Source organism: Euprymna scolopes, chromosome 3 (genome assembly GCF_053919585.1).
Source record: "Euprymna scolopes isolate OS-2025 chromosome 3, ASM5391958v1, whole genome shotgun sequence".
In the NCBI taxonomy this organism is placed as follows: Eukaryota; Metazoa; Mollusca; class Cephalopoda; order Sepiida; family Sepiolidae; genus Euprymna; species Euprymna scolopes.
The window spans coordinates 20,756,152-20,782,642 of NC_136484.1; the positions used below are offsets into that span (position 1 = coordinate 20,756,152).

General features: G+C 31.9%; 1 protein-coding gene across 7 annotated transcripts in view; it reads right to left on the reverse strand.

The window, feature by feature from the left end:
- Positions 1–26,491, reverse strand: part of LOC145253622 (TBC1 domain family member 1-like) — a 386,800-nt gene that overhangs the window by 67,873 nt on the left and 292,436 nt on the right. For all 7 annotated transcript variants that reach the window (XM_080112951.1, XM_080112952.1, XM_080112950.1 and 4 more), the window contains exons 8-9: positions 23,475–23,567; positions 20,289–20,560 (exon numbers count right to left, since the gene is read on the reverse strand). In XM_080112951.1, the coding sequence (XP_079969077.1) occupies positions 20,289–20,560; positions 23,475–23,567 (365 nt within the window). The remainder of the gene's footprint in view (positions 1–20,288; positions 20,561–23,474; positions 23,568–26,491) is intronic.

Below are 26,491 nucleotides of genomic sequence, written 5' to 3' on the forward strand. Positions count from 1 at the left end.
TTTAAATTTAGACACAGATAAACTCACTTACACCATAGAGAATATTACCTATAATAATAATATATATAATCAGTCATTAAATAACAAAACAAAGATATGCACATTTCATTTCAAATGGAACTTGATGGATGAAGTTGTAATACATTATCAGTACTGCTGGATATAGCATCAACAACAGAGAAGTCATCGTCAGAAGAGAAATAGTAGAAAAAGAACAAATAGGAAGTAAAGACAACCTTAGACAGACTGTGCATTTTTATGTGGTTAATTTCTCATCTTTTAACTGTTGTAAATGAGTTGACCTTGAGGAGAGGGTAGGGTCATTGCGTTTGGCATTTTGAAAGCATTAGACAGAGATTGGCCTTCTTTTTTTTTTATTGTATTTTTGGCCGTTACAGTTTACGTTGGAGTACGTTTAAAAAGCTATAACGTATTTACTACATTTTCAATATCGAAACCGTTTTCTGGGCAGTCATAAAAAAAAAAAAAAGCATAATTGGCCTTCTGGTTTCCTAAACAAACTTCAGGGTTATAGTATTGGTGGTGAGGTTCTTGATATGGGGTTTTTTTTTTTTTTCTAGTCTCACACAAAAACACGCGTTCACATCTCAAGCTATATTACTTGTCATATACATACGCGCACACAAACATACGTGCGCACGTCCACACACGTACATATATTCACGTTCGCGTATATACACTCACATTCACGTGTATACACACACATGCTAACATGTGCACATGTACGCACACATGGACAACGTCAGTTCCCCTTTCAAAGGAAGTCCACACATGCGCAAAAGACCACTGGAAAAAACTATAAAAGCAAGAGCAATAAGCAGCTTCTTCCTTTTCCAACTCGCCTTCCGAGGTAAGTGGTCTACGGACCAGCTGCCGCCATTTCGGCAGGCACGCGCCTCGCGCCACTTGCTACCATGTGGGGCAAAAAGCTAACAAACAGTACGTACACTTTACACGCTTTCTCTCTCCATGAACTGGATTAACATTCTCACTTTTTCTCTCTCTATATATATACAACTTGTCCCTGAGAATACCTTTGCGTAGCTGACTGCTAACTGATGTCAACCCTCTATCCTTTGTCTTTGTCTACACGCTGGACTATCATTCCCATTTCTACTACATTACTCACTTCTCTTTCCATGCGCGAACAAACGATAGTGACCAGAACGTGAGATGAACACACATTTCCTTTTCCTTCTATACTACATGTCCCGCAACAAACGATGGTGACACCACGCGCGGACATGAACATGTGTTATACCTAAAACATTCATTTTTCAACAGTAAATAAACGACACGTTTATTTTATCCAGAAATTGAGTTTTTGTTTCCTTCATTCCATTCGTTTCATTATTTTCTTTTGTAACAGGATTAGGATATATATATCGTAGTCCTCTACACTATCTATCTTCGATATATTTTTCCTTTGAACAGGTCACTTTGAACTAATTTCTTTTTTTAAACAAAACCTTCAAAAAGGTTAAAAGTTCTTGGTTTTTCTTGTCCCAAAATTCTGTTTCTTATCTTTTTTCTTCTTCAAAAGAACTCCCCAAGAAAAATTTTCTCAGAGACAATTCTTCATTTTTCTTTTAAAGCGCTTTGGATTTTAAATCTTTAGTCATCTGTTTACTTTAATAAGGTTCTTGATATGTTTTTTTTAATTTTTTTTTCTATGCTGTTGATTCTCTCTATTTTGGTGTTTCCTCTAACCATTTTTTTTCCTTTTTTTTTTTTTTTTTCCTTTTTTTTGGTTTTGTTTATCCAATTTTTTAAAAAGAAGTTTACGTCCATTTTTTTTTTTTTTTTTTTTTTTTTTTTTCCGGACAGCGTCATCTTAAGATTGCAGGTTCAATCTCAGTTATTAGATATATTTTTTTTCGATTTTTAAACTTTTAATATTGAAACAAGGCTATTTATACCAATTTTTTTCGCTTTTCGCTGTGTTTTTTCTGTTTTTCCGAACACATTCATTTCCCCCCCCCCTTTTTTTTTGGTTTTTGTTTATCCGATTTTTTAAAGAAGTTTTACGTCCGTTCGCTGTTTCTTTTTGTTTTGTTTTTTCCGATTATTTTAAAAGTTTAAACAGGGTTATTACTTCGCTTATTCTTTACCTCCTCCCTACACACATACACAAACACCCGGGCAACGCCGGGTACCCCCGCTAATCTCATCTGTCTGTTTAAATGTATGTATGTTCGTATCTCTCGCAAAAACTTTTGACCGAGGCAACGGATTTTCACGAGATTGGTATCATTTTGAAGCTAGACTCTTTGGATAACAAATATCGAAAAATTGGCCCAAAACACTAATTCCTTCACCCTCAACTGGGCACTTTTCTACATGGAGACGGGTTGCTTTTTTGGCGATATTTTTGAAAGTCATCGCCTCTTTTCAATTGTCTAGCCTTAATTTAAACCTACACCACTTCCGGTTTGGTGATGGGCGCAACAGCTAACGCGTCACATGTTTTTCACTTTCTTTTCCTCTTTTGCAGTACGGGTTCAAACCTGCTTGCCTTTTCTTTTTTGCGTCTTCAATTTTTCTTTTTTTGCTCAACCAACACTCTTACACACACCTCCACTTTCTTTTCTGTCTTCGCAAACCTGCCTGCCTACTACAACTATTTTTTTTTTTTTCGCTCAACACACATCTACAAACACCGGGCATCTTCAGGTGACACAAACAAATGAACAAAAAAGATAATTTAAAAAGCTAAGATTGTGAAGTCAGTTAGATGTCAAAAGAAGGAACCAGTGTAGTTAAAGAATATTTAAAAATTTCTTAAACGAGTTTCACATCGATTATTTTCATGTTAATTCTAAAAATGATGAAGAGGATAACAGTTATGTTTTCGTAAATGCTGGTAAATTGTACTAGTATTTTGAAAGTGCATGGTGAGATTGTGGGATAGGTTAGTGGTTGTAAAACCAATGTAGCTATTAGCTTTATTATTATTGAGGTGTAAACAGTACAAAAATTACATTTATTTCCAAATAAAATAGATTTATATTATTTGTACTGATCGGACTATTGTTCTCATCTTGAGTGTTATTTGAGCAACATTTCGGTTGGTTTGCCTTTGACTGTCCTCAGCATGTTGGTTGTTGTTTGGAAAAGAAAGGAGAAAAGTTACTGACTCCATAGATATTTTCGTATTCTTGGAGTTGGTCTTCATTTCATGGCTGTTATTTTGTATGTGTGAAAAACAAACACGCATGAGGACGATCAAAGGCCAAAATAACACTCAAGATGAAAACAATAGTCCGATCAATACAAGTAATATAAACAATCAGCCCTTATCTAAAAATTCAAAACTAGAATAGACTTGTTTTTTAAATTATTTTAAGGACTGAACTCTTGCCCTGTTGTAGACATTGAGATGATGATGGTTCAGTATTGCTGGTAGTGAGACTGCTGTCATTGATTGCTGCTGCTATGCTTAGAAGTGTCTGTGTTTGAAACTATGTAGTTATAACAGCCAGAAAAAAATAATTATGCGAACAATTTTAATGGTCAATAAAAGACCTAGATAACGGGAGATAACAATTGATATATCTAAAATCTTTGACACAAAAAAAAGAGTACAAAAAAGAAAAAAGTCTATAACATTAAGTTTCATTCCTATCGCAACAATATTGCATCTCTGTGATTATTTCACAAACATTTCAGTGGAATGTGCTTTAACAAACTTGTTGCACTTGTGCCCCTTCAATGTAAAGACCAACCTGACAATCAGCAAAATCCCACCTCTTGAATGTAGAGGTTCCTAGATGCTTCTCCCCTCAAAATTGATTGTCTTTGAAATTCCCTCTCTACTACCTGTTTCCCCAGCCCCACAACCATGCAGAAATTTAAATGTAATGTGAAGAAACATCTTCCTGCACAACTTCCCACATTGGATGCGCCCTATAAATCTGGTCCCTAATTCAAATTACCCTTTCATTTCACAATGGCAATATGACTTGTTTGGAGTGAATATAATTATTTTTAAATTTGAAGAAATGAATATGCTAAGTTTATGTAAAAAGAAACGTAATCATTTATATTGTAGCAATAATAGACTGAAAAATTGTGAAGTGTTTTTTTATTAATGACAAGAACTAATTTTTATTTTTAGTGCATTAATAATATGTCCATTTTATCAATATATAGAATAAAATATAGAATAGAATATCAATATATAGAATAGAATAATAGAATAAATAATTTTTTAACCAAACCTAAACGAAGTGCCATTTTTTTTTTAGATCAAATAACATAATACAAAGGAAAAAATGAATGTCAAAGCAAGTGCTCGTCTGAGCTCAAATGTATCTCCCCCCTCCCCGCCAAACTTTTATGAAAAACACTATCTAAAACCACTATCAATAATTTCTCCCCACTCTATATCTGTGCCTAGATTCCATGAACACAGTTTCTTTCTTAGAACTGCACACTTGTGGAACTGTCTTCCATTTCCTTGCTTTCCAGCTGACTACAATATGGTTGTCTTCAAGTCCAACGTAAACAAGTTCTTGACGAGCCACTCCCTTAAATCCTTTACCAAACTTCCACTACTAACGATTACTACGATAGTGTACTATCAATAATTTCCCCTAGTCTTTATCTGTGCCTAAACCCAAGCGTAAATTCCATCAACAAAACTTCTTTCCTAAAACTGCACACTTGTGGAACTCTCTTCCATTTCCCTGCTTTCCAGCTGACTACAATATGGTTGTCTTCAAGTCCAATGTGAAGAAGTTCCTTATGAGTCGTCCCCTTAAATAATCCAATGTACCAACTTTCCACTACTCACGATTACTATGATATTGTTCCACTGACTACTGTGCACTAATTAACCCTTATCCTCGAGAGACCTCCAGGTCTTGATAAATGGTGACTCCTTTGTAAAAAAAAATAGACTCATTAACCCTTATAATCGAGTGACCTCTGGGCCTTGATAAGTGGTAAGTCCTTTATATCAAAAAAGTCATAATCAAATATCTGTCACATGTATTACTCTATGTGTCTAAGTTTCAAAATCCAACAAACATATAAGAAAAGCTTAGTTGAACTAAATATGTTGTATCTCTAGATTACATAACACTGTATTTATTTTCATAAAATATTTGTATTACAAATCTCCAGGATATAACTAAATACTACAGATAAGTTTTAATGCATTTTTAACTTTTTTTTCTTACGTCTCACTTAAATTGTCAAGTTTTTACCTTGGTGTAAAATTCCTAATAAAATTGAATTTCTGAGATGTGGTTACAAATTATTAATGAAGTCATATATATATATACATATATATATATATATATATATATTACAGAAGATCAGATAAACATCTGTACTGTCGGTTTCGAATTCCATCAAAGGGGACTTATAGTTAATCGCTTATGTCAGCCTCTGTTTATATCTGCATCCCTGAAACATTATAAACACATACTTGGAAGCCAGTCGTCAAATACGCTTAAATATGATTTTGATTAATGCAGATTTCATTAAAAAAAAAAAAATAAAAAATAACCTGTGCGCCACCACTGAGAAACCAAAATGTTTACTTTTCCCTTGATGTTAATGCCTAAGCTATGAAAACATGTTTGCTAAAAATTAAAACATGGGCCAATAGCTATTACGTTATGCATGCATATTTGTAATGCCGTCGTTTGACCTTCACCTGGCAAATTCCATTTTTTTAATTTTTACACTTTTGCACAGATTTTCCCTGGTTAAAAACCAAATATAAAGTTGCAGATGGATTTTAATACCCTATATATTAAGTTTTATGTCTGGAGACCAAAAGCTGACAGAGGAGTTTGGTAGGCAAAATTTTTAAACAAATATATATATGCATACATAAATATATGTAGAAAGAAGTTTGCGTTTACTATAACCTTTTTACGCAAATATTATGCAAGAATAAATCATGTAAAATATCTGCATGAATATAATTACATGTTAACTAAAGATCCCATGAGAAAACCGAAAAAAAAACTAACAGGGAATTAAAATGAATGTTTAAAAGAATATACAAATTAGCTAGTTTTTTGCTTTTTTCACAACACATATATAACAAAGTTGTATTTTTTTTTTTAAATAAATAGAAAAAAAGGTTTTTTAATATGAATATCAATACACCCCCCTCCCCAATTTATATATATATATATATATATATATATATATATATATATATATATATATTAGCATGGATGGATACTCAGTGTTGCCAGGGTCGATATGATGTTCGGTTTGGATACACCTGCTATACTAAGGATAGTGGGTAATTTTTCATTATTATATGTCAACTCCATCGTTACCCCAACAAAAATTTAAAAAATAAAAGAACAGATGAAAACACGAAAATGTAATCGCCCCCAAAAAGAAGTATGTGACACACTCTCCACCAGATAGATATACGAAGAGAAGCTATTCTCTGTATATTGAGCACCCTTTTATGACTATACTCCAGTTTAAGCAAATTGCTTTAATGTTGCCTCAGTCTAGACAGATTTGTGTTACAGTCTGTTGCAACAAAAACTAACTGTAAATAATTAAATTTCAAAAATACCTAAGTAGAATTTGTGCTAAACGAAATACACCTTTTTATATTATGAAAATGACGAGTTATGAGTTATTGCGTAATTAAAAAAAAAAAAATTATCAGTTACGATGTCAAAAAAAATGTGAAGAAAAAAAAAATGGTAAAAAAATATAGATTAAATTTTTATTTTGTTTTTATTTTAAATAAAGAATCGTAGTTGAATTGGATTGTGTTTTTTTTAAATAGAAATCCACTGAGCTACAATGTTAATTGCGAAATCACGTTGGAAATTATTTTATTTAAACTAATTCCAAAAAATAATGGTTCAGAGTTTGTGTGAATTAATTTTAGTTTGATTATCCGCCGAAAAAGAAAACAATAACAAAACAAAACAGACCCCCCCCCAAAAAAAACAAGGTTAGTTCCCAGGGGAAATAACTCAAATCGGTTTATAAAAAAAATCGATGTCGGTAAAAATAAATTAAATTAAATATGTTATCAATATAAATTAAATTTAAATAACAAACTTACATAGAACACTTAAAACAATTCTCTCACTTTAAAAAATAACTAACATACAGCTATTTAATAAAATCGATTTTCCTTAATATGATATGCAAATGAGATTATCTCTTAACTGTATATTTTGAAAGACTCATACAATATATAGAAATGAATGAATAATAAAATAATGGGTGTTTTGTATATATTAATCAAATTGTGAACAAACAGACAGGAATACGAATTTATATATAGATAGATATACACACATGTGAGTATGTATTTTTTTAAAATTGATCAAAACTATTCAAGATAAAAGCTCAATGAATATTAACATTTTACAACAGAGCATATATAAGTTAGCAATGGTATGTTAAATTCCAATAACTTTATCTTACTTATGTATATGTATTATTTACTTATGTATATATATATTTTTAAAACATAATTATCCACTGACACATATTTCGTCGTCTACAACTCATCAGAGTGGCCGAATCTAGCGCGATTTGAATTCAATTATTTATACGAAAGTGCACTTTTACCTAAAGTTGTGTAAGGTAGCTTAAACCTCTACCATGCAGCTACCTTGCACGACTTTAGGTAAAAATGCACTTTCGTATAAATAATTGAATTCATTCAAAAAGTATTGCTAGGAAAAATAAATAAAAACATCTTAAATAAAAACGAGGTACACTCAGTAGTCGTGTGAGGTATCCGCGTGGTAGAGGTTTAGGCTTCTTATCATGAGGTCCCGATTTCAAATCTCGCTAGATTCAGTCACTCTGATGAGTTGTAGACAACGAAACACAAGTCAGTGGATAATTATATTTTTAAAATAATATATATACCTCTCGCCATTTAGGGGGTACCAAATTGGTCAAAGGGAAAATTATTCCCAACTCGCATTTAGGTAATAATGCACTTTCATATAAATAATTGAATTTATTCAAAAAGTATTGCTAACAAAAACAAATAAAAACATATCTATATATATATTATTTACTTATGTATGTATATACAAAGTAGTTACTTATACCTACTTATGTGTGTGTAAACACACACACACACACATATAATATATTGTGGATATATATATAATGAACAAATGATTAATAAAACATGTTAAAAAGCATCTTGAAAAAGAGTTAAAAACATATTTAATTTTAAAAAGGAAACACAAGATAAGTGGATAGTCCTTAATCCGCGGAGTTTCGAAGAAATACTCTCCTTCTCATCACAGGGCAGGAATTAGCCAAATGTGGGACCGGATTTTGCATGTAAAAGTATTGAATGAAACCACAAGTAAGTCACAGATCTTAATTGGTTAAAAAAAAGGGTGAGGTAAGGGGAATAGGAGGTAAAAGAATAAAGGATAAAAAGATTTCACATGAATGGATAGTCCGGTGAAGGGTAAAAAATCCAAGAATGGTAAAATCCAAACACGGTCGAATTAAAAACTTTATATATATATATATATATATATATATATATATATATATATATATATATATATATATATATTTCTGTCTTTATATGAACAGTGTTCAATGCATGATTATAGTGTACTTATGGCAAGCAAGCTATGCAGAATCTTATACATTTTGCTCATCAGGCTTGACTGGCTATATATATATATATATATATATATATATATATAAAGCGTTTTGTTTTAGAAGTTATTTTTCAGATTAAGTGGACTATTAGAACAGTTGTGTGTGTATGTGTGTGTGTGTGTGTATATACATATACACACACACACACACACACACGAAGACTTGCAGAGTAAATAAAGTAATAAAAACGAAAGAGAAACCACAATAAAATCAACAATATATTGACATCATAAAACTAGGTTAACTTGTACTATTAAATATTGTCAAATGTGTATGGATGACAGAAATTTGGGCACTTGCGTTATTTTTGTTTTCTTTTTTTAAGAACTCCTTTCAAAACAGGGGGAGACAATTAAAAGGATCCTATCCGAAAATGTCAAAGTTTGCATAACTTTTTAAACAAAACAAATGCACTAAAGTAATGCAATAACACAAAACAGAACATTAATTATCTGAACATTTATTGAATTTAAATAAAAGAAAATTCTGAAATCGATGAAAGTTGTCATTATATGAAAATGTTTTGGGTCTTCTGTTCTAAAAAGAGTTCTTAAAAAAAAAAATGAAAACAAAAAACTTGTCCAAAATAAGAGCAATACACTAGTGTTGAAATTTGTAATCCTAGCAAGTCTGTATTTTATATGCTGTTAGTCGTCAAGATAACAGATAAACATTTTGCCTTTCAGCTGTGAAATCAACGATAACAAATTCAGACATAAAACGCATAGTAAATTTATAAATAAATATAGCTCTTAAAACAGAATCGTCACCCCCTCAACATCTTGAAGTCCCTATTTATTTGCCTCCTTACAAGGGAAGTGCTAGACGGTCGGTTTTTCATATAGAGAAAATTCAGATAAAAAAAAAAACAAAAAAAAAAAAACCAGAGAGAAAGAGAAAAACATTCTAGGCGGAAACAAAGATTAAAATTGCCTCAGGCTAGAAGGATTCTTTTTCACTGATCAAGAACAGAAAAGAGTAATATCAAAACAGATACTACACTTTACTTTTCAGCAAAAGGCAAGACTTAAAATATCTTTATTTTAATTGCCTCACCACAAGGACAAAGTTATACATGAGGTCAGTTTTAATGAGGCAGAAATCCATCTCCCTAAAAAGAGACACTCCGGATTGTACATAAAAATAAAATTTGCCTCAGTCTAGAAAAATTTCTCCTCTTCTGATCAAGAACACTACAGATGCAACACTTTCATCCTCGATCAATTGGGTGAAAATTTAATGTTTTTTGTGATTTTAAAGATTTGCATGTATTTATTAGTTTATTGCTAATCGCCTGAGGCACCCCTACTGACAGAACTGCTGATGCAGAGTGCACTCCCTTTAGTGGACAGGCTTTTAAAATTGCTACTCCTGGCAAAGAGGATTAAAAAAAAGTTAATATCTAAATTTGTTAAAATAAAACAAATTAATTAAAATTTCTATTATTCTTTGTTTTAGAAAGAAACACATACAATGATCAATTTGAATAGAATTATGTATTTACTTTATTTTTAAAGAAAAAAATAAAAATTTTCAATAATTCAATTAGATTTAAAAGTAAAAAAAAAAACAAAAAAAAACTTCAAAATACCTTTTTTGCCCTCATGTTGCTGACTGTAGTCGTTACATTTCAGCGATTATAAGCTGTTGTTTAAATTTTTAGACACTTAAATTTTGAACCCTTTACTCATTAAGAGATGTGTATAAAATGTTTTATCTTTTAAAATTTGACAATCAAACAAGCCACTATTAAATGAACTGTCCTAAATGATATCGTAATTAACCCCAAGGGAATACATACTACAATCAGATACACTAGTAAATAATCACCTCTAAGCCACTTACCTACTTATCACAAAAACAATCAGAGAAAAAAGTCTAATAATAAAAGAAATGAACAATCAGGCTTTGTACTTTATATTCAAATTAAAGAGGCTTTAGATTTTAAGGTTGCATTGAAACAAACAAAAAAGTGGTATTTATCTATTACTAGCGGGGGTACCCGGCGTTGCCCGGGTGTTTGTAGGTGTGTGTGTGGTGTTAAATAAAAAAGAACCCGGGGGGAGGATCGAACCCGAAGCCCTGAGGCGAAGTTTGAAAATAAAATCGGCCAGCCAGAATGAGTTAGTGAAAGATGTTTGAATTTATTTAAGAACCAAATTGACAGGTGCGTGGCCGGAAGTCGTCGAGCGTTACGACGACATAGGTTTGTTTGTTACAAGCGAAGTAAAAAAAGAAAACAACGTTAACACTTAAGCGGGGAAAAAAACACAAAATAAACTAACGTAAAGCAAACGAACGATGAAAACAGAAAAATGAACATGTGAAAAATGGCTTCAATAAGCCTGTTTCGATATTAAAATTTAAAAAATAGGTGGGTACCCGGGTGTTTTTGGGTGTCGCTAATAATAAGTAAAAAAAAAAAAAAAAAAAAAAAAGTAGAAAAACGAAACACTGGTTCAATATTTAAATTTAAAAAAAATCGAAAAAAAAATCTCACACCACGATTCGAAACCAAAACATTTAGATAATGAACAAAGGCCTTAAGCAACTGAGCTAACGCGACGTACATGAAATTTGTCTGGTTTTTCAACTATTTAAAGTAAATCAGGTCACGACGTCATCTAACACATGCGTAGAATTCGTCATTGTCACGAGAGGACCGTTTTTGTTGACCCCCCCCCCCCCTGTCGAAAATTGTCAATGTCGGGGTGAAAAAGTTAACGTTTTTGGCCAATTTTTCAATATTTTTCGAGCAAAGGATGGAGCTTCGATGTGATACCGAGTTTGTGAATTTTCGTCGCGTCTGTCGAAAGTTTTTAGCAGACATCCAAACATACATACATACATTTCCGCTTTTATATATATAGACTAGCGGGGGGTACCCGGCGATGCCCGGATCTTTTGAGTAAATCAAAACTCTGGGGAGGGGGGGGGTAAAATAATAAAAAAAAAAGTTTTGGTAGGTGAGTATGAGGATCGAACTCGAACCCTTGAGGCAAAGTTGGAAATGAAAGTGTGAAAAAAAAAAACGTGCGACGTTAACCACTGGGCCACGGCGACATACAACGGAAAACGTTTGAATTTATTTATTTAAGTATTAAAAACAGGTGGCAGCAAGAAAAGTTAACTCTGCTGCTTCTATTTGACCTAATTAATGAGGTCAAATAGAAGTCGCGTAGTTAACTTTTGCTAACCCAAATTTGATTGTTTTTTTCCCCAACAGATGTTGGGGAAGGGGAAACCAGCTCCCCATTGTCCAGATTGATTAGCAATTGTCTGATATAAGAGGAGTTTGTCCCCACATTGATGAAAGCTGATTGCTTCTGGACGTTTCCCGGCGCGATGCCGAGAGCGAACAGTTTGAATTTTTAGTTTCACTTTATACTGAAAAGCAGGACAAACCGTCGACAGAGCGAAATAGCGCAAATCTCATAAAAGTTGACGTAAATAAATCCTAGATATTATTATCTAGCGGGTATATAAACAGTTGTAAGCGATTGTACCCCCCCCCGGAGCGAAACATACACGAAATGGTCACACACGGAGCGTGTGCGAGACATACACGAAATGGTCACACACATTTTGCCTTTTATATATATAGACTAGCAGGGGGTACCCGGCGATGCCCGAGTGTTTGTTTACCCAAGTTTTTTTCCCCAACAGATGTTGGGGAGGGGGAAAGCAGCTCCCCATTTTCCAGATTGATTAGCAATTGTCTGATATGAGAGGACTTTGTCCCCACATTGATCAAAGCTGATTGTTTCTGGACGTTTCCCCGGCAGCGTGATGCCGAGAACATTGTTAACGCTGAATTAGTTTCGCTTTTTATACGAAAAACCCCAATCAACACGTGAGAAGCCAAAATAGCAATAATTTTGTAAAAGTCGATGTAAATAAATCTATACGCTATGCGCTTTCCCAAATCCTAGATATTATTATATTATTATATACGGCCTATATAAACACTTTTAAGCAATCGTAACCCCTCTCCCCGGGACCGTATGCGAGAAAAGCCTTTGCGAGACATACACAAAATGGTCACACACATTTTACCTTTTATATATATAGAAGAAGATGTCTATAAAAGTGAGAAGTGTACGTGTGTGAGAGGACACTTCTCAACAAATTTTTGATCTACAGACTTGAAATTTGGTATATAGGGTATTCAGACATGTGGAAAACTTTTGAATCTGTTTTCATCCGGAAAAAAGGGCTGCTAAGGAGTCAAAATTGAAAAATTGGTACTTGGTGATCATTGGATTTTTATCTGTTTGTAAACTGTTTCATGAGGTTTAAAAATATTTTTTAAAGATCATGGCAAACTGGTCTAATGGTTATCCTAATTGACCCATTGATTTTAGGTTTCGATCTCAGCGTGAGTATTGTTTTTTTACTTACAAGAAGTGAATTGTTTAGAAAAAATAAATACTCGCAAGCACATGTCTCAGTTTTTTCTGTTTTTTTTTGTTTTTTATTTACTTCATTTTTTTTTTTTTTAAGGAATTTAACACTATGTTTAATACCTACGGTATTTCTGTTTATAACAAATAAGAATTCTGCATTAATTAAAATATAATATTTATGTGCATTTTATGACTGGGCAACGCCGGGCAGCTTGCTAGTATTATTTAAATTTCTCATAAGGCTTTTTCTAATTTAAATTGCTCACACTTTGAAAAGGTTTTGCCCATTGTATTTTCCCCTATTTTTCAGGATTTTTTTCTTTCTTTTTTTATGGAAGTTAAATAACCTGGGAATTTTTTGAAAATTGATATCTCCTTCCATTCTTATAAAGTTAGGTTTGTGTATTCAAATAAATTTCAATTAGAAAATTTTTTATAAAATCTAAAGGCATCATTGAAATTTTCCTCCGATTCCATCTAAGGTCATTCGAGGTAATTTTCGGTTAGGTTCATGAAATAACTGAAATACATTAATATGTAAAGAAAGGAAAGTTAATTTTTTTTTAAAAATATATTTTCTTCATTTTATGAAACTACAATTAAGCAGAAAATATTTCTGCTAAGAATGTATTTAAAAAAGGTTTAACATTTAATTTTTTTCATATTATTTGGATTCTTCAGACCACCGTTCTCATTTTGAGTGTTATTTTCATGTTTCGGTCGATGTAGCATCCCACCATCTTCAGATGAATCTTGCCGAATTCATGAATCTTGTCCAACTATATTTAATCCACGGGGAAAGCATGTTATTATTCCATCACCCATGGCTGGTTAAAAGTCCTAATTAATTTGCAATTGCATTTTGAATGTCGCCTGCATTGAGAATTGAACCTTTAACCTCCAAAAGAGTAGCTCACAACAGAATTTTACCAAGTGCTTTATCTACTAGGCCACAAGCAATTCTAGTTTAAATTTTACGAGACTTACACCAATTTCGTTTTTAGATATACAAATTTCTTCATGTTGATATGGTAAAAAAAAAACAAAAAAACAAAAAAAAACAGAAAGGTAATTCCAAACGCAAGGAGAGGAAAGAAACTTCCAGAATAGAAAATCTTCTCATATCTATGAACTTTTACAACAAATGTGTGGAATTTTGATACTAATCAAGTGGGTCAGAGTACTTTCGTTGAAGAGTACAAATGCAAAAAGTTCATTGGCGTAGATTCGGACTGTTCCTTCTTTAATGGGATTTTTTTTCGATTATCGATTTTCAATAATTCGGAGGTATTCCGATATGAAACCTATGTAAGAACACTCCTAGACACAAAGTATATTTGTGTGAAATTTCACAAGAATCAATCCAGCCATTTTGGAGTTCATGGGGAGCAAACACATGTACACACAGAAACAAAGTGCGTTTTATATATAAGTACAGATATTAAATTAACAATATATTAAATATCAGATTGAATAATGTAATTATTATATTAATTATATTTATTATTTAATTTATCTTACTTTATTTTTCGTTCATGTTTTCTTGTGATAAACTGTTTTTTTAATGTTTATTTCAGGTCTAACAGTTATTTTAGGACTAATAGGGTTCCTAATAGATAAAATTATCAGAAAAAGAATCTATGTTGTTGTTCTAATATTTAGTGCCGTTAAATCAAACAAGCTCACATTACAAATCGATATTTTTTTTTGAATAAAAACAAATAAACAAAAATCATTTTCTAAAAATAACAGCTGCCATCTTCATAATTGTTTTCATATCTTTATACAAATAACAGCCGACATTTTGAAAAAATGGTGCCTCCTATTTATTTTGACAGAAAATTATAAACTTGTTTACCCAGGTTTATTGTTGCTTTTAAAAGTAAATGATTGCAACACAACTAGAACACACACACACATATATATATATATATATATATATATATATATATATATATATATATATATATATATATATATATATATATAAAAACAATTTTATTTATATACTAGAAGGGGTGCCCGGTCTAGCTGGATCATAAAATATGCTTAAATATATCTTAATTCATACAGATTTTATACTTATTATTACAGTCAATTCTTTATTGAATATTATATTGTACCTAATATATATTACTGATTTAAAAACAAAAATGACTTGGAATGCCATCAGCTAGAATCGAAACCAAGACATTTAGCACTTCAGCCACGTCCCCTATCAATGTAGCTATCAAGAGATAAGTAAGAAAGATTTAATATTAAACAACTTGAAGAAATGAATTCAATTTGGGCATGCACAGAAAGAAATACAAATATATTGGCAAGTTGAAATGAACAATTTGCATTTGAACTTTCCGATATATGTCTGTACACATTATTCATCCATCCAAACAAAGATTTTACTTGTTTTACCATTTATGTATGGTGTATGATTACTATTTCTTGTTAATTTCAATATTATGTGACTAGAAGTTAAAGAGTTTATCAGTTAAATATTTACACACAGACATCTACTGTTTTATTTATTAATATATTTGGACAGCATTTTTTCTCTTATACATCTTTCGCTGAACAACAGGGACGATACCTACACCCGTTCACAAACTCGCAAAAACCCTGTATAAACTAATTATGCCGTATTTACCCTATAGTTATAGAGTTAATTCTCCGGAAGAATTGATAGATATACGTCATTCAGAAGAACCCTAAAATAAACTTCCAGCTTCACTGGATGCTCAAAGTCTCTTTACAAACGTCCCAGTTCATGAAATTATAGAGATAATAATATATATAATAATTCCACTTTCCCCACACCTAAAATAACCCCTAACACACTAAGAAAATTATTAATCTCTTGCGGCACTGAGGTCCCTTTCTATGGCCCTAATGGAACCTTATATATCCAGGTTGACGGAGTTTCAATGGGTTCGTCTCTAGGCCTATTGTTTTCCAAATTTTATACGACTAACCTGGAAACTAAAATCTTTAATATCATTCTTAAACCATCCACCTATGTTAGGTACTTTGTTGTCATACTCTTATTAACAGAAAATTTAGATGAACGAACAAAAATAAAAACTGCACTTAAAATAATTTGGTACTAAATTTTACACATGAAATAAATATAAATACCATGATTACCTTCCTTGATATAGAAAATAAAGCCGACACTAATAGATTTATTATCTACCAATATAAAAAACCTGCCAGTAAAGAATCATGTCTTTTCAATTTTAAAAGTGAATCTCCTGACACATATAAAATGGCCGTAGTGAAAATATCATCTACCAAGCCAAATGCAATTCGTCCACTAACGAAATATTTTATAAGACATTCTCTGACATAAAACAAACCCATAAAACAACTTCCCAATTATATCGTTGATTAACAAATTAAACACACTTCTTTAATCGCCATTAAAAAAACACTAATAATAACAATAATATTAACATATTCTACTTAACCAGATGCACGTTAATTATAATATCGACAAAAAAAAAAAAAAAATATTGTATATAAACATTTCCACCATTGAAAAAAATTCTAAACTTAGACTCATCATTTCTTATGAAAAATTTAAAACAACTCATTTACGATTAAGCAATAACTCGATACCCAACAACAATTTACTAAAAACTAGAAATGTTGCGTGTGTTTTTAAATATCCTATAGGAGAATGTGTCCCCAAAAATAACTTGTACATCGGCATGACTAGAACCAGTATATCTTGCCAGCTTTCTTACAATTACTTCTAGCTTCTATGAATTTTTGTCAGTTTGTACTGGACTTATGTCGGTTAAGTCTTATCTGCAGCATTTATAAGAATAAGTAAAACATTGGGGAGAGGCGGGTGTGCTATAGAATTTCAGCATATGAACATGTGCGTTAATTGCCGTTTTGAACCATTTAGAGGTCTCATTTGTGCACTATTCAGTGGGAAGAGAAAAGATATTTCCTTATGGGGCATCACTGATGAGATCCCTTATCCCTATCGAGTCAGCCTTCTCATAATACCTTTGAGAAGGTATAAATATATATATATATATGTTTTTTTTTTTGTTGCTTACATAACCCACGAAGTTAAGCAACGATGAGGCTAGACAATACCAGATGGGTGACCATTTTAAGAATGCTAGGCGGCCTATGTGTTGGTGAAAACTTTTGCATCTAGTATCAAGCTTTGCTGTCTTGACCCTGTCAGTACCAAGTGTTTCTGAACGAGAGAGTGTGATAGTTGCAAGTACCCCACCATTTATATATTTAGCTCCATCTACCGACAACTTGTAGCACATGACACTCCCAAAACGAATTTAGAAACATATGAATAAAAAACACCACCATTTTAGCTGTCTCACATTTTCACCTGCGCCTCCCAATCATTGAAGTCCTACTCATTCACATAAACAAACCGACTATCAATCAGGCCCAATATGAGATGGAAGACATGTTAAAATGTTTTTAATGATTTTAAACGATTTTAATTGACTTTTCAATAAATTCACCAAATGCAATTTTTAATTTCATACTTGCCTGAAGACAACTCATGGAAATCAAAAACGTTCACGATTACAGCAAATTTCTTTTTACATTCTAATAGAACGTTCAAACATTGCGCCTAAATGAAAAAAGAAAAACGGATTGCAAGAAAAACAAACAGGAATTATCCCTGCTGTTCAACGAACCATGCTTTATTTATATAGACTAGAAGAATACCCGTCCTGATGAAACTTTAGATTGAAACAGTAGGCCTATTTTAGTGACCTAAATTGAATAAAATATTGTAGTGACCTAAATTGAATAAAATAATAAAAAATATAATATGATATAAAGAAAATAAAAATATGACTGCTTCTTAAACCTTTTTATATACTCTCTAGATTATAATATCTCTGATTTATGAAAGGAGGTCATCTCTATCTTTTATTTGAGCAACTTTTACATGCTATTTTTGTACTATTTCTCGCTCTCGCCTGTTTGTTTGGCTTTTCCATATAAAAGCGAAACTACGAAAGTGAAGTCGGGTTCTCGGCCTTTCGTGCTGCGACATCCAGAAAGCAATGAGCTTTACCTGTCATATCAGACAATTGCTATTCATTTGGACACTCCCCTTTTTGCGGGGAGCTGGTTTTCCCAAACATCTTGGGGAAACAAATAAATATGCAGAAAGCGTAAAGCTTAACTGGCTCTGTGTGATTTCATTTCTCGATGGCGTGATGTTTGATCTAGAAAAGCAGACGTTTTTTCAGTGTTTAATCGCAATGATTCTCACCTCTGGGCTCTTAGCGTCGCAGTAAGATGTCAGGCTTTCTTTTCCACCTTCGCCTCAAGGCTTCGGGTTCGAGCCTACCTGCCTACCAAAAAAAAATTTTTTTTCCCTACAAACACACACACACCTCTCCAAACACCTGGGCAACGCCGGGCACCACTGCTAGTATATATATAAATTAAAAATGTTTTGTCAGACTATTTTATTTTTTTGATAAGATCAACAAGAAACCAAAGAATGAAATCTGGTTCAGTATGTCTGGGATGCAATTAACAATAATGCAATAATCTTTTGTTTATTTTGATAAATATTTTAATAGTACTCAATCCTAAACAGAACTATGTATTTATTTCATATACACATTTGCAGACATGTTTCAGTTCAAACTGAAACATGTCAGTTACACATTTGCAGACATGTTTCAGTTCAAACTGGGAATTGGCCAATCAGGCCAAGTTTTTATTTTCATTTCCACTTTCAGGCTTAAATCTCTGAATTAAGAATTCTTTTAAAAGTATAAGAGGTTGGAATTCCAAAAACATTGTAAATTCTTCAAAAAGTTAATGTGGTCAAAATGATGACAATCGAACTTACACAAGTGAAGAAGTGTCAGACTTTGAAAAATGTTAATTTTGCAGAATCAAGTGTCATTTAGGATTGGTGAAACGTTTTAAAATGATCGAAATGTTTTCAGATTTTAAGAATTAATATTTTTTTGTGTAATTCAAATGTAATTTAAATCTCATTGAAATTAGAGATAAAAGATTTCAGTTTTCTGTGTAAAGTAAAATGTTTTTTAAATGGATTTTAACAACAACAAAAAACATTTACAACAGTGTATTCACACTTTTGATCAGGAAAATCTTTTCATGTTAAGCTTATAGTCATTTAAACACGTCAACTGTATATAGTCATTTAAACACGTCAACCGTATATAGTCATTTAAACACGTCAACCGTATATAGTCATTTAAACACGCCAACCGTATATAGTCATTTAAACACGCCAACAGTATATAGTCATTTAAACACGCCAACCGTATATAGTCATTTAAACACACCAACCGTATATAGTCATTTAAACACGCCAACCGTATATAGTCATTTAAACACGCCAACCGTATATAGTCATTTAAACACGCCAACCGTATATAGTCATTTAAATACGCCAACCTTATATGGCCATTTAAACATGTCAAGCTTATATGGCCATTTAAACATGTCAAGCTTATATGGTGATTTAAACACGTCAAGCTTATATAGTCATTTAAACATTCTAAGCTTATGTAGTCATTTAAACATGTTAAACTTATATAGTCATTTAAATATCTTTCTAAAACTTAAACTGCAAGTTAATATAAAAAGAATCTGAGAATTTTCTGCTTAATCGATATATAACAATTCTACTTTCACAATTTTTTTCGTTTTAGCAATTTATGATTACATATTTTTTATGGCATAGTTTTAAGATCTGATCTCCTAAAAAAGTTATGATCGCGTTTCAGTGTTATGGACCTGCTTAGAGATACGTTTTCTGGCTAACATCTGAATAGATGAGCTCTACAGAAACTCTGCTTTTTATTTCTATCAATTTATGAAACAAAGCATACATTGATTCTTGTAAAAATGCACAGTCATCCTCTGTGACATGTGTCATACGGCACACTGTCATCCCTGTGATATGTGTCACACTACACAGTTATCCCTGTGACATGTGCCACACTGAACAATCATCCTTTGTGACATGTCACATTGTACACTGTCATCCCCACGACATGTGTCACACTCTATTATCATCTCTGTGACATGTATAAATGACACACTGTTATCCCTGTTACATGTGTCACACTACACACTATCATTGAAACAGTTTCCTAATTAACAGATTTAATTTTTTAGGATTTTCTTTTCAGTAAAATACAAAAATTAAAAATGCTAACTCATACTTACATATGTTTCATGGGACTTGTTGCCGTAACAGAATGTGTTTGTGAATTTTCGGGCTGGTATTCCTCGTAGTTGTCACTGACAGTCGATGGTGGTGGTTTTGGACGATATTTGGTAACACGAGCTGTTGACATAGGAATGGCACCAACTGTTGAACTTCGTGGTCGGATACCAGATGTGGGTGAATCTGGTGGGGTCGGCAGGTGAAACCGACGTTCTTTGGACATAGGCGAAGCAGATGGTGAGAGTTCAGGTGTGGTGGGTGCAGACGAATCCTGCAATTAGGAAATCGACAAACTATTATTCATATACGTTATATATAATCTGTAGCCTAAAAGTGTATAGTTTTTATATTTTTAGAATATTCAATGTGTGTATAAAGCCTGATGATTTCCTTAAGGAATCAAACATGAACGTTTGTGTAGTTAACTTGCTATAGATATATTTTCATACCACAACTAAGCTCTACACAGAGCACTGTTGAAGTTAATACTGAAAAAATATACACACAATATATTCTTTTACTTTATAATATTATATATCTATATATACGCAAAATAGCATTATATATATATATATATATATATATATATATATATATATATATATATATATACATATATATACACACACACTATAATTATTAATCCCACAACAGCTGTTTCAGAGTATTTCAATTATCAAGAAAAATTGAACCATTTAAAAGTATCAGTTTCATTTGAAAAAAAGTTTTTATGAAAGTAAGTATTAGTACGAGACGGGTTATTTGGCTTACGTGTTCATGTTTAAATATTTTTTTTTTTTTTTTTGCAACCTTGTTTGAGCTAATTCGCTATTTAACTAAGGTTGCATGTCAGCCAAACAACCTATGTATGTACCAGCTATAATAATAATAACTACTTTAGTATTGAACATCGATTGGATCGAATATATATCAAATGTATTACTTAATAATAATAATAATAATAATAATAATAATAATAATAATAATAATAATAATAATAGATATAGGATAAATTTCAACTTATTACTATCATACTAAAGCTGAGATAATGAACATTTCCTGAAGATTTTTATCCTATATATTTTAATCACATAAATTGTTCTAATTGGCCTTAATTTGTAATTAACTCACCAAGTGACCACTTCCTTATCAAGCTTTTGTCTATCACTCTTTTCTCTCTCATTTTATATTGTGTGAATCTCCATTCTTATTTGTAATCCCTTTATATCACTCACCCTCTCTCTCTCTCTTTAGCGTTATTAACAATCGAATGTAATAAAGGAAATAAAAAGATTGGAATGTTTCCATTACAAGCAAAAGGAAATATCACCACAAGTAGAAAAGTATTTAACTTGTGGTGGAGAATGAAAAGAAGAAAAGAGAAAGAGAGATAGAGAGGAGGTAAAAGAGAAAGATAGAGTGATCAGAAAATGGTTAATTAGGGATTTTGTCTTTTTGATATTTAGATAGCTTTGCAAATTCACTTCAAAGTGAATCCTATACATAGAAATATATAAGCATATACACAATATCTAACTTATTGATGTAGTGGAAGATCCTGACACCCCCTGGGAATGGATTACTTTTACTGCTTTTTGCAGACCTTGTTTCTAGAAAGCACTTGGCTTAGAATATTCAAGAGTTATCTCCCTTTAAACAACACCAATTGATATAGTAGGAGTAATTTTGATATTCCTACATTCGAGATACATTATTACATTGTACCATTGTATAATAAACTTGTTATAACTTAATCTGTGTGTTGAATCTCATTTCATCCGGTTAATTTATACTGATTATATTCCCCCAGGGATATATATATATATATATATATATATATATTAGTTGGGAAATCACGACAGAGGCAACTCTAATGAGGAAGAACCTGAAGTCCTACCTAATTGATATTCCTGGTGAACCAAGTGCAAAAGAGATTCAGAATTGCACTTAAGGGAACAACGAGGATACTAAAAAGAGCTCTCGGTTGGTTTATAGGGTTGTGGTGCTCTTGCAAATGTTCTTGCATGATTTATGTATTGGTTGTTTGTTCATACTTATGTCTTTTTTATTGACCACATCAAGTATTCAATTATTTTTATCTTAAGAGCCCACATTTAAATCAATACATTTTACTATACACCATTTTTTTTCCCAGGCCCCCAAAATCAACAGAGATTAGACCATTCCTGTAATGACCTGGTCCCTGTTGTTGAGATGCACCCCTACTATTTGGAATAATGAACTATTCCATGACGTCACTTCTGGGGAACGAGAATCGTTTTACCAAAGGAGTCAGAGACAAGCACATGGAGAGTATGGTCGTCACGATAGTTCTCTAACTAAATTCCTTATTTTGATACAATTACCGATTCCGATTGTTTATAAATTTCTAAATATCTAACTATAAAGTTATTTTGACAGACTGCTGTAAAGCAAAATGTTAAATGTGCATATATTTCCTCAAACATAAAACACACTTGTTGGGAGGGGGTTATGATCTATAGATTTTAGTTTTACTGGTAGATTAAAATCAATAAATATTCATTATTTTATTGTTACTACCAGCAGTGGAAGATTTTGTTTTAAACAAAATCTAATAGAAAATATAATTGAAAGAATCGTTTTCTGGTATTGGAAAAGAGGTACAATTTATTCTGATTGCCTCAAAAGTTCCGATTTTTCAGATTCCCAATTCCGATTAATTGCCCCAACACTGATATATATATATATATATATATATATATATATATATATATATATATATATATATATATATATTAATATTTTCCATTTAAATTCAAGTTTTACGATATCTTTTATTATTATTAAATTTTTAGGTGAAAGTACAGAATTACAAAACTATTAGGAATGGCTTTCTAAATAATAACGTTATTATTTCAGCATGGTAATGTAAATGCATAAGTATCAAAAATATCTTTATTCATTCTTACTTTCCGAGGATGAGGTTTCCGGGGACAAGTTTCCTGAAATTCATACATATATATATATATATATATATATATATTAGTATGAAAATATATTCATGGCAAGTAAACTATGCAGAAACATTTATGCCTCATTCCCAAAATCATCAGGCTGCATATAGTTTCATACTTCAGCTAAGTTCTACTCACATGCTGAGCACTGTTGAAACAAACTTGAGCAAAATATAAAACAAAACTTACGAATGATTGTGATTGCGCTGTCCAACTACTTTCGCTGTCTGTAGTACCACTTCGTTGTCGAAAGGCCTCTCTAGCCTCCTCTTTTTTACGACCCTGAAAATGAAAAAAGGTGGAAGCTACAATAGCAAAAATATTAACGATTAAAATAATATAAAAAAATAAAGTATACAATATTTGGTAATTTAGCATAACACAGTAGCTTAACTTTCAAACACGTCGTTGCATAACTCAACTGGGGTATGGAAGCACAAAATGGAAACAATACCTCCGCTTTTCTTGAAAACTGCTTATATATTTGGGCAAAATATTAAGATATTTTGTGGTAATATATTTATGTTTTAAAATATATTTATTAACAGAAACCTGAACGTCACAAAATATTGTTTTGAATATGTAAACTTTTATATCAATTTTTGGCAAACTATTTTGATATTTTAAAAATATGTTTTGTTTCTGAATTTTTTGTGATGAGGATTGGTCATTCATATTAATTGGATTTACTGGACTACTATTCTCATCTTGAGTGTGATTTTCACAATGTTTCGGTCGATGTAACCTCTTTGCAGACATGGCGCAGTGGCTAGAGTACTTGGAAAAATCAATTGTAAAAAGTGATATTTCCTGAAGATTGAAGGTTCAATCCTCAGTGTGGGCAAGTGAAAAATACAATTGCAAATTACTTAGGACCTCTATCCAGTCATGGCTGATAAAACAAGAGCACACTATCTCCATGAAGAAAATAAAAATTTCCACTCAAAATTCCATCCAAATTCCCGAGTTTGACAGAAGCATCCCCAAGTTCGACAATATACACCTGAAGAAGGTCGGAGGTTACATCGACCGAAACATTGTGAAAATCACACTCAAGATGAGAACAGTAGTTCAATGAATGCAAATAAAATGAAAAATATATTTACAAAACAAAAAACTGAACATATCATATTTTTGCAGTTTTAACAGTTACAAAATGGTGAAAAATAGTTTAACAGTTGTACAAATAATCTTATTAGAATACCAAACAATATTTCACATTTCTATAAATAAGTATATTTACAAAATATTTAGATAAAACAAACTTTTTAAAAAAGTTTTTTAAAGCTGGATCACAATGTGACACATTCATTGTTTCTTTTTTATATATTTCTGTAAATAAATATATTTTTTTAAATATCTAAATAGTTTAATAAAATATATAATATATTAACTTAAATAAACAGTTATGTAAAAAAAAAAAAATATGCTGTAAAAAATTAATGAAAAATAAGTAAGCAGTTTTGGAGAAAAGTGGAGGTATTGTTTCCATTTTGTGCCTCCATACCTCAAATGAGCGATGAGAGTGCCTTCTAACGACATGTTTGAAAGTTAAGCTACCACATTATGCTCAATTACCAAATATTTTTCATGATCTCCCCTCCATAAAATCTTGATAGTTATGAAGTAGGCATTAGCGTAGACTTGTTATGGTATCTCAACAGAATAAATCGAACAAATGTGATCAAGTTTTCACTGTGGCTTGAAGGGGCATCCTTTATTGAACTGCTGAAAAAGGGAAAGCGAGATTACTTTCTTCATCCTTCTTAATTGGAGAGTTTTACTAAGGGAGATTACTACAGTCATAATATCACAGGCCCGAGAACTTAGTATGCTGTATTTGAATCTTGTCAGATACATAGCAGCAATTACATTATAAATGTTGTCAACCTTCACGTTGTCCCTCATGTGAACATCTAAATAAAAAGATTGAGGAAATCAACTCCAACAACAGAACGAAGCAGGTTTTAAAGAAACATAACATGTTTATTTGTAAGAAAAGAAAAAAAGAGTTACCATGTTGGAGATTTAGGTTAGGGGAAGGTTTGAAAAATATTTGTAAGAGAAAAGAAAAAAGAAAAAAGGAAAAAAAAAGAAGAAAAAAACTGTCAGAACTCTTCATTCATGATGCAATCTGTAACGTTTCCTCTTAACTTAAATTGTAATGCAAAACACCAAATATCTTAACATCTATGCTCTCTCTCAGTTGTCAAAAAATCAACTCCCTGTCCTCTCCAATTCATCCTTCTTATAACCGCTATTCTTCTCATATGCAAATTAATGCTCATCAGTCTCCTCCAACTCTTCACTAAAATCTTTGAACCATTAATCAGTCAAGCATTCGTCCACCACCTCGTAAATGCTAAACTTCTTTCTGATTGACAATATGGATTTAGGCTAGCCTGTTTTTCTGTGGATATATTAAGTCATGTAGAAGAAGCTAGGGTGGTCGCCCTTGATATATCCAAAGCCTTTGACAAGATCTGGCATGAAGGTCTTCTTATGAAAATTAAATCACACTATACCAATTTAAGTATTCATATAGTGTGATTTAATTTTCATTTCAAGACCTTCATGCCAGACCTTGTCAAAGGCTTTGGAAATATCAAGGGCGACCACTCTAGCTTCTTAATCAGATCAAATACTATCAGTGTCTAAATGTAATTACAAATTCCATGAACAAAGCTTCTTCCCTAGAACTGCCTATCTGTGAAACAGTTACACTGGCCTACTTTCCAGCTGACTACAACATGGTTGTCTTCAATGTGAACAATTCCATCTCTTTAAATAGTGCAATTCTACCCAATTCCCACCACAAACGATCATTGAGCTGTTGTCTCACTGACCACCTTAAACTCATAAACCTTTATCCTGGAGTGGCCTTCGAGCGTTGATAAGTAGTGCCTCCCTTGTAAAAGAAAATCCTTCTAAGAAAAAAAAAATACATGCACATTCAAACAGTACATAACATCAGGAGCAGCTAATTTTATATTAATGCAGGTGTGCTTCAGGGATCGATCCTTGGACATTCATTATTTCTAATATGACTTCACACTCTATAATAGACACGAGAGAAAAATGAATGTATTTATATTCAAAGCAATGGCAGAAACCTTAGAAAATCACCTTAAGTCTGTAGTGGAATGGAGCCATAAATGAATCGTATCATTTAATGCTACTAAGACTAAGCTTCTTTCCTTGAACAA